The sequence below is a fragment of the Scomber scombrus genome, chromosome 15 (assembly GCF_963691925.1).
Source record: "Scomber scombrus chromosome 15, fScoSco1.1, whole genome shotgun sequence".
Classification (NCBI taxonomy): Eukaryota; Metazoa; Chordata; class Actinopteri; order Scombriformes; family Scombridae; genus Scomber; species Scomber scombrus.
Genome location: NC_084984.1, coordinates 17,865,501 through 17,875,765, shown reverse-complemented (window position 1 = coordinate 17,875,765; position 10,265 = coordinate 17,865,501). Strand labels below are relative to the sequence as shown.

Sequence of the window (10,265 nt, the reverse complement as noted above, 5' to 3'; positions counted from 1 at the left end):
TGGAGGGCTGCCCCTGATATAAGAATGCACATTCCTCCGCATTGCACATAAATCCACCGATTTTTTCCTTTACGATTCTTGCTTTTTTTAATTTTTTTTTTGGCCTCCCTCCCTCGCTCACAACGCCCACCTGGATCGTATCTGCAGTCGTGCAAGCAACTGGCTGAGCCGAGCTGCTGTCCAGAAGCTGGTCGAGCCGACCCGCCACCGGGGAGAAAAGCGACCGGGCTGCACTGTGCTGTTTGGTGTTCCACACGATGCGTCTGTTTCTGCTGGCGGTGCTCTTCTCGTGCTCCTGCGCGCGGGCCGGCTGCGAGCCGAAGATTGTGAACATCGGGGCCGTCCTGAGCCAGAAGAGATATGAGCAGGTTTTTAAAGATGCCGTGACCCAGGCCAACCAGGTCTACGGCAGGGACAAATTCAAGCTGACCGCCATCTCCGTAACGCATAAACCTAACGCCATCCAGATGGCTCTCTCTGTGTGCGAGGACCTCATCTCCAGTCAGGTAGTTACCGCCACCTCTGCATGATAACTGCTTTCATTCATCTCTGAATCTTAGCCTTTAACTTGCAGGCATGTACGATCCACGCACTCATTCATCTCACTGTAAAATGGTGATGCTGTGAGACTCTGCAGGGGTGTTTTTTGTGTGTGTGTTTTTTTAAGGGGAACAGCAGCCTAGAAATCACTGTGCCTCGCCATAAAGTTGGGGCTTTCAGGAAACATTTCCTACATGTCATAATCAGACGTGCATTCTCACTCAAGGGCCATGATTGGTTGCCATGGCCACATCATCAGTCTTGAACTCTGAATGGCTAAATTGTTTTATTTTTTTCTTCTACAGACTCAGCAGGGCAGCTGTCCATTCAGCACGCACATATTCCCAAAACACAGAAAGACTAAAAGAAAGCAGGCCTGTCATTTATTTAATTTAGCATCCACCCACCACTTTTCACACATAATCCCACATATTAGTCCACATGTGTAATTGTGAAACACAACTCCCCACAGACCCTCTGTTTACAGACATCCAAAAATAGGCTTTGGTTGGGGGCATATCTCGGATGAGAGGGCAACTGTACATATCAGGACACACAGCTGCAAATCTACTGAACTGCAAAGGAAATCAGTGATGGGTGAAAATGTGCAATACATCATTTACAATTAACGACTGGGCTGTCAGTATGTGTGTTGCACGATAACATTGGCAGGAGGAGAGTGACATGGCTGCGGACAGTTGGAGCAAAACAGTTTACTGTATGTTGGCCTTCATGCGTGGATCACTCTCTGTGCTGCAGTCTGTGTGGTTAACATGAAAAACTGTGTTTAGAAGTGTGTAAGAATGAGTTTCACGTCAGTAATAGACACATTTTCCAGAGATTAATTTTCTCTGAGCATCATGCCATATGTGCTGCACATCTAACACATAAAACACATTTCATAAGTAATGCATGCTGAGTGAAGCACCTTCTTAGTTATCTAAATGCTGACGCACACTGAAATGCACCATCCATCCTCTCGTGTGATGCTCAACGTGGTTTTTAAAAAAGCGGCAACATTATGTCACAGCATGTTGAGGCGTGAAGTCGCTCTTGCTCCAACATACACGCACACACACACACACACACACACACACACACACACACACACACACACACACACACACACACACACACACACACACACACACACACACACAACACGATTATGCTTTATTCAAACAAACAAAAAAAGCACACCCACAGCCTTCAGTGCTGCTCTCATGTCCTTGGTCTTGTGCTTAGTGTAATGAGTCTAATTGATACAGGCTAGTGCAATAATACTGCCTCATCCAGTCTCCTGTCACATGCTCGCTCAAAGATTGAGCGTGCAATCCACCCATTAGGCTGGGCACATTACAACAACAGTGATTTAGATCTCCACACACACACACATACACTTTTTGTAAATTAGACACACCTCACACCTAATTTAGGCAGATACTCCAGAGAACGTTTAATCAGATGAGATTGGTTTGTAGGTGATAACCATCACTGAGAAGGGAAGTCCATGGCAGATGGAGGAGTAGATGCCTGGGAGCAGTCCTTGGAAGATAGACCTCATTTTTGACCCAACCATACGGGCTGCTCATATCCAATAATCCATGCCTGCACAGCAATGCCAGCTTTGTTCCCCTTCCTTCCATAAATCCGAGGCGTTTCTCAAGGCCGGGCTTTAAGAGAGGCATACAGAAATGATTTTGCTTTTTTTTGCTAAGGTAGTTGGCCAGCTTTGTTTGCTTAATGCAGGGATAAGACTCAATCAAGCGGCCCCAAATTAATATTAGTCCGCCACATCCCACACATTGAAGACATTTTGAACAAAGGAGATTTCTTTGCTCTTCTGTTTCTCTGTTATACATGAGTTTGTCCCTGACTGTAATTTATAGATATTCACAGTTCAAACATGTTATTTTTAAACTGTTATACAACATTTCAGAGCAGCGGCTGCACCCACTAAAAGATTGAATAAATGTAATTAAAGTAAATACAGGTTTAATTTATGTTGATGTTGAAAACCAGATGTTTCAGTCAAGGCTGGATTATCGACGGGCGAATGTCCCGGAGCCCCAGATGGTCAGTGCCCCCGAAGGCCCTAGATTCATGTAACAATTAGTTTGTGATACTTTGATTAACTGTAACTGTAAACTGAAATTGACAACAGGCTCCGTACTCCTGCATTACTACTAAATCTTAAAGGCTCTGTTTTATTAACAGTTTTTATATTCTTCAACATTAATGTTATAACCTAGTTAAGCTTCAAAAGCAGTTTTAGAATCAAGATTTTATCAGCTAACAGTGATGAGTCTGAAACATCTTTTATTTCTACATTATGCTGGAAAAAGCATTTTATTAGTCACACTTGTGCATAGCAAATGTGTTTTGTTGTGTGTGTGTGTGTGTGTTTGTGTGCACTTATGTGTGTGTGTGTGTGTGTGTGTGTGTGTGTGTGTTAACAAACTCAACAGAGCCAGATCTATACACCAGATCAAGATGGTTTCAGTCATTTTTTGCATTTTTGTTTTAGTCGCCTCATGCTAGAATTCAAATACTTTAAGTTTGTTTCATTTAGTTAAAGACACTGTGCGCTTATGTGTGTATGTGCATTGTGTGTGTGATGAATATTTAAATATGTTTATGCATGTTTTGTTGTACGTGTCATGTTTTGTTTCCTGCTGACTGCAAAAAAAATGACTGAACTATCCAATAAAAAAAAAGAAAAGAAAGATAGTAAAACTGCAGTACGTCCAAAATGGACGGCTCTAAGATTTAAGCCTTTATCAGAGTGTGAGTAGTGGTGTCTTAATGCCATCGCCAGAATGACAAAGTGCTCTTCTCCTGTCTCTCTGCAGGTCTATGCTATCCTGGTGAGTCACCCTCCCCAGTCCAATGACCACCTCACCCCGACGCCTGTCTCCTACACTGCAGGCTTTTACCGCATCCCTGTGGTGGGGCTCACCACCCGCATGTCCATCTACTCAGACAAGGTGAGTGATGGATGAGAGAGATGTAAAAAGAGATAAAGAGAGAGAGAAGGAAACAGGAAGAGAGTGAGTGGAGAGCGAGGGAGTAAGGAGCTCCCCTGGGGAGGCTTCAAACGCTTCCTAGATTAAACGTCCCATCACTGTCCATTAGGCGAGCTGTGATTAAATGGGTTTCTAGCTTAAAATTGAAAGAACATCATTAATAATGTCTTTGACCTAAGTAATGTTTTTATGAAGCACAAGCCATTAATAATGAAACTTTAAAGGAGTCACATAAATAAAACTCCAAGGACTTTAATATCTTAATTTAAAGTCGATTACAGTGTCATAATGCCTAATCTAGCAAATTATGAGAAATCAGAAGCAATAAATTCAAACACTTGTCCATTAGTAATTTGGTTTGGTATTTATTTATCGCTTGAAACATTTCTATGTCCGCTTATTTTTACATATTACGAGTGATGAGTCATTCATGAAAAATATAAGGCGTTACATAAAACATTTCTATTTTTTGCCTCGTGCCCCTCAGAGTATCCACCTGTCCTTTCTGCGGACAGTCCCTCCCTACTCCCACCAGGCACACGTGTGGTTCGACCTGATGCGCGAGTTCAACTGGAACCACATCATCCTGATAGTGAGCGACGACCACGAGGGGCGGGCTGCTCAAAAGAGGCTCGAGACCCTCTTGGAGGAGAGAGAAACAAAGGTGAGACGCTCCTGCACCCAGGGGCCCTCCCCACAGTGTGTGAGCGTGAGCACGCGCGCGTGTGTGTGTTGTAAGGCCTCTGTTTTTTAAACCTCAAAGGTCTTCTATGTATGTAACTGTTTTCCTTTCTGTTATGTGGCCACATCTCTTTCTCACCATTGTGTAAACATTGGCTAACATTCCTAGAGACATCAACAGCGTCTAATGTGGTCTAATCTGACAAAAGTTTGTATGTTTATTTGCTCATCTTCACGTTGCTTTTCGCCATAGTCCAAATTATCCTGTGTCTATCCACAATGGGAGCCAAATAGTGGACTTTAACGTGGGGCTTTGCAAACCATCACAGACTGAAGTGTTTGAAGAGTTTATCGGGGGGCCAGGTGTTTCTCTCCCCTCAGAGTGTGATGAATGGCCGGTTTCATTGCTCTGCACAGAGGCCTTGTGTGTATTGCACCCTGCTAGGTCATGTTCACAAGATATGGGAGAAGGTTTTGCCTTTTCAAATAGCGCTGATGCATCCATTCTAAGTGTAGCTCTGAGCTGTGTATGTGGGTCAGTGAAATGCTGATTCCCCGTGAGCCAAAACAGACTTGAGATTGCGACGATGCATGCCCTTTAGGAACGGAGAGCGAGTGAGAGGGGAAAAAAACAACTGCCATCTATTTCATCTATTTAATAAGATGGAATTACCTAGGGATATAATTTTTCTTTATACTCTGTGATGCTTGTTCCTCTCTGAGGATCTTTGCTGTAATTGTGTGGCAGGGTGAAATGAGTCCTGATTCAGAGGTTTAATTAAATCAGACGCTGAAGAGACAGTGAATATAACACATAACTGAGTCTAATTCTCAGAACGCGCCGACGGTTAAGGTGAAAGCTGCTTAAATGAAGAGACCAGGATCAGTATTGATTAGCAGCAACCAATAGGAAATATTTGCAAACGGATCCATGCAGTTTAAATGACGGCACTGGCGTTGGAAATCATTAAGCAGTGACTCACATGCTGCACAAGAGAGAAGAGAAGAGAACATTTGTGTATTGAAAGCCTTTGATGAGAATCCAGGAAGTCCTTTTATGTTTGCATAATCTGGGTTTGGATCTCAAAATGAACCCATCTGTGAGTTCCATTGAATCTCATAATGCTGAGAGAAGTTGCTGCAACTCTCTCTGCTATGAGGCTGTTATCATGCATATATTTAATTATAACTGCAGGGCCAGCTGGAACAATTCTGGGGCCCTGAGAAGGATTTATTAAAATCTCCCAAAATGTGTGCAGCAGAAATTAAAGTGAAAACCCAGTAAAACTCAAAGGATAAGGCTGACGATATAATATACATTTTGTATTATCTTTAAATCCCACGATAACACCAACATTGAACTAACAAGTATTATGTGTGTATTGAAAGCCTCATACATCTCATTTCTCTGACCTCCACTGCTGTGCAAAAACTATTAAAAGCACATTACTGAGACACACCTGTGCACTATCTAACATATTTTTTTCATTACCTTTAAACAAGCAAAGTAGTTTCTTTTGAGTCAGTCCAACACACATCATCCTTCTGCCGTTAATACTCAGTAGTGCACCAAATGTGTATTAATCCACAGCTGAAAATAGTCCCCAACAAATGTACTATTTCAACCCAGTCTCACATCAAAATGTGTGGTAGTTACATTTGTCCACAGAGCATAATGTATTAGTTTCACAATAAGGGCTCTAAATTGGGATTCCTGAGTAATGTGCATTTTATTTTTTAAATCTTCATTCAATGTGTATTTAGTGAATGTATATGATGTTTAGTTTGTCAGTTATTATGGTGGTTTTTTCAGGTGTTGCCAGAACATTTTGAGAACATCGTTGCTATGGCGGTTGCTATGGACGCTGCTATCTCTGAAACCATGTAGCCTGCATGTCATTTGAATAATTGTCTTTGCATTGTGTAGTTACCTGAGCTGTTATGCTACTTGTGATATTTTACATAGCTGAGATTTTGTGTGTGTTCAAGGAGCCCCCCCCCCCTCACACACACAAACACACACAACAGATATTGGCGATTGCGGCTGACTGGAGGCAGTCTGAGATGGAATGAAGCTGACAGCAGACAACCCAAAACAAGAGTCAAACGCTCCACCTAAAATATAATGCTATTCCTAACCCTGGCCTGCTGTTGCTTTCATCACACACTATAAATATAATTTGTAATTGTACCTTTTATGGACAGTATAGTTAGAAATGAAAGCATTTATTTTTCATATTTCAGCTAAGGTATGTTTACACTAAGCTTGGCATTTTAAGATACCCGCAGCATCATCTTCAACACAGATTCTCTCATTAGGGCTGAAAACATAGATCTATTTTTCATTTCATCGTGAATATGTAGCCTATTGAAATTTCAAAGGGGTTCTGTGAAGTTATGCATTAGCAAAGTTGTGTCCGTAGGGCTAAACCACATCATTGGAAAGGTCTCAACCTGGAGAGTAACATCATGTCAGTCTGATACATTGATCCTGCTTTAAGATATTGACCTCTGAGCCGGTGCATGTTTGAAGGGTTATCACTCATTATCATTACAGAAAGGTCTTGACCTCAGCTGCCATGTGGGTGTGGTCAACGTTTGGCACCAACTGGGGGTACTATCAAATAATAAAAGAAGGGGAAAAAAAGGCAATTTCACCAATTTAAGGATTCGATTTTTAAAATCTGATAACACCATTGGGTTTCCTACCCCCTAAAATCCCCTGAAGTACCCACAGTTTAACACTGCCAGCGTCTAATTAGAAGAATATATCAATGTATTTAAAAATTACAGTTCCCATTAGAGATGCAACATAGAACTTGTAATGAAGTGTACAAATCAATCAGGATACTTGTAGTTCTTCCAGTTTCCAGTGTAGGGTTGTAATTATGGTTATGAAAAATGGATCATTACTAAATACATCATACTGCATGTAGATGATCAGGATGACAAGAAATCATGAGGATGCCATTTCACCTTGGATAGTTTAGCTGTTATTGTAGAATTTGTTTTTCGAGTTGGTTTGTCGGTAGGAGTTATGCAACCCTTCAAAGAGCGACTTAGGATCTTATTTTTGTAATATGGCCACCAACTGTTTGTTTACCCCTCCCCGGGAATGTAATAAAATGTGTACATGAAAACGCTTGGAGATCCTAAATCAACTACAAGTCCCAAAATGCATTGCCTCAAGAAATCAGCCAATCGCAAAGCTTCAAATTCCTCAGTTACATAAAGTAACACAAATAACACAACAGCTCAGATAACTACATAACGCAAAGACAATGATTCAAACAACATGCAACTATGTGGTTTCAGTGATAGCAGCGTCCATAGCAACCACCATAGCAACGACAGAAAGCCTGAAAAAATCTCTGTAGTAGTTACAAACTAAACATCATAGACTTTCACTGATAAATCATAAAAGTGGTTTTCACATATCTTGGTAGAAATGTTACAAAAATACATTTTAATGCTGAAATTATCTATAACTAACTAACTATATTCTTTACATGGGATGTTTTTCATAATAATAAAAATATAGAATAATGCCAGCCTTATCTGTTGAATATTACTTGTTTGACTGAATGTAAAAAGAATCTCTTTAAAAAAGCAGATGATATAATAACACTAAGATGTACTTTATTTACTTATTACTTATTACTATTTACTTATCTAAATATTTAGATAAGACAAAAAGAACATTTTTTCACACTGCTGATTTTTTTGGCCCCCTGGTTGCTCAGCAGCCGTGAACAGTTACTTAACTCATTTTCGCCTGAGAACATGAAATCCAGTGTGTGTCACGACACCAGCATGATAATGAAAGCTTTCCCGGCCGTTTCATTACATGTTTGTGTGAGCTCAAAACCTGAACTCAAAATGCAGTAACAGCTTTGACTCTTTTAGATGATGTTTGATTTCAGCTTCGACATATGATGCTAAAAAATTAAAAGAGAGAGGTGCTATTCTCGCTAATCACACTGTTGTGTTACACAGATGCAGTACATTTACATAGTATTTTTAGCTTCGCGGTAAGTTGTTACTGGGGTCGTACAGTCACAGGAGGATCACTGTCACCAGCAGCTAAGAGGTTCTGGACACAGTGGACTTAGTCAGAGAGCAAACGTGACCAACACAACATGAAATATTAATGCCTGACAGAGGATACAAAAATAGAGCGCACAGAAAAACTCTTGGGGAAAAAAGACAAAGGCAGTATTTTTCCTTCAGAGAGATGCTCATGGAGACTGAAGCCACATAAAATCAGTATATGTTAAAATTCTGCATAGTTACTGTGTATTAAATGCAGATAGTTGATAGTTTTGTATGACTGAGGTGGATTGTGATTAAAATCTGTCTTAATATTTTAGTTTTCCCAACAAAAATGGAAAATACTTTTGCTCATTTTGTTTATTTCAATGGTAGTTTCATACAATTATGATATTATTCCTCTATCTTTTAAAATATCTCATAACCTCTCAACATTTTCTTAACAAAATGCATTACTGGAATAGGAGAAATCAACCATAACCTCAATACAATTTGTTGAGATTGGAAAACACATTTTAAAATCTTAAGTATGATGATTTAACATTTGCCTCTTAACATTTAAAGTCACGATTACTCAAATTAAAAACTCAAAAAATTGTATAACAGGCCCCCGAAGGATTTCAGTTGATGTGATTGGAAGCGTTTCTGGTCGACATTGTTGTGAGTTTGCTTGTCAGTATGAATATTTTTAGTGATCGGTGTTGACTTTGTGAGGGGAGGGAGGCAGACCCAGAGTGCACTGAGGTGTGAGCTGTGAGGCCAGGCAGCTGTGCAAAAAAAAAGCCCTGTGAAGCAGAGAGCTGCGGTACTTCCAAGCAAAATGGCTCCCTGTCTCAAACGGGACTCCGGAGCGTCTGCGCTCGTAGATACTGGACTGAAATTCAAAATGGTGACGCCTCAGGTCAGAGGAATCTGCATTTAACCTTCTCAGCCACTACTGAATGTTGTGTTGTGTCCTAATTCCATACGACATACTAAATACAGATACAGTATTTACTATGTCATCTTATAGTACATTGTTATATCAGGTACTATACAACGTATCAATATACTGTTTTACACTAACAGGATAACATTGGTCAAACTGCTACTTTGGAAAGACAATTAAACATCACAGATAGAAAGCAACATTTTTTTTCTAAAGATTTAATACTTGCTTTTTTTGTTTTCTTCGATCTTTCTGAAGCTGCCTGACAAACATTTTCAATTAATTTTAATTCCTTGCAGCTTTCAGGTCAATCCTCAATTTTGTGTAAAAAATCAGATGTTTTTAATATGAGTAATATACTTCATTTTGACACTTTTCTGTTATGAACACATTACAGGATCAATGTGTTTAGATTTAGTGTGTCGTATGAAACAAGGACACTGCTTTTGTCAATTTTTGGGGATTAGATTGTGTGATAAATTATCACAGTGTGACTCTTTTACTTGAGTTTGTGATTTAAGCTCAATTACTGCTGTCTGATTGGGTTAAATTACACTGTTGAATAAAAATGCTCCATGCACACATGAAAATATTTAGCCAGCTTTTGATGTGCATTGTTCCAAGTGTGGGGTCAGACTAGTTAATAATATTAATGATAACAGCAGCCTATGGCATTGGTGCATCTGAGCTGGTGAAAATGTTTTCACCTCAGCAGATAGATGATCAGCTTCCTATTTCAGTTTATTTGCAAGTTTACACACGGCACACCTTTTTATTGAGTTGTTTTTTTAGGAAGGCAAGATGCGGACATACTTTGAACTCTTCACATCCACATAACTTAACAACAGTATGGGTCTAAAATTCAGAAAATTACATTAACACCATCTAGCTGCTGCAGTTATGCACTCTAGAATGACCTAAATGAGCGTAATACGCAGCTTTACAAAAATGTTACAAATCACTGTTAAAGAATAATGATGTTATATGGTGGTTAATGTTTGGTTAGGTTTAGAGAAGGATCATGGTTTGGGTTAAAAATG

The 10,265-nt window shown here is 39.9% G+C and overlaps 1 protein-coding gene across 4 annotated transcripts in view; it reads left to right on the top strand.

Moving 5' to 3' along the window:
• The first annotated feature begins 257 nt into the window (after positions 1-257).
• The window catches only part of grin1a (glutamate receptor, ionotropic, N-methyl D-aspartate 1a), a 31,673-nt gene continuing 21,665 nt past the window's right edge, over positions 258-10,265 (top strand). For all 4 annotated transcript variants that reach the window (XM_062434460.1, XM_062434459.1, XM_062434457.1 and 1 more), the window contains exons 1-3: positions 258-506; positions 3,393-3,527; positions 4,054-4,230. In XM_062434460.1, coding sequence (XP_062290444.1) covers positions 258-506; positions 3,393-3,527; positions 4,054-4,230 — 561 coding nt within the window. The remainder of the gene's footprint in view (positions 507-3,392; positions 3,528-4,053; positions 4,231-10,265) is intronic.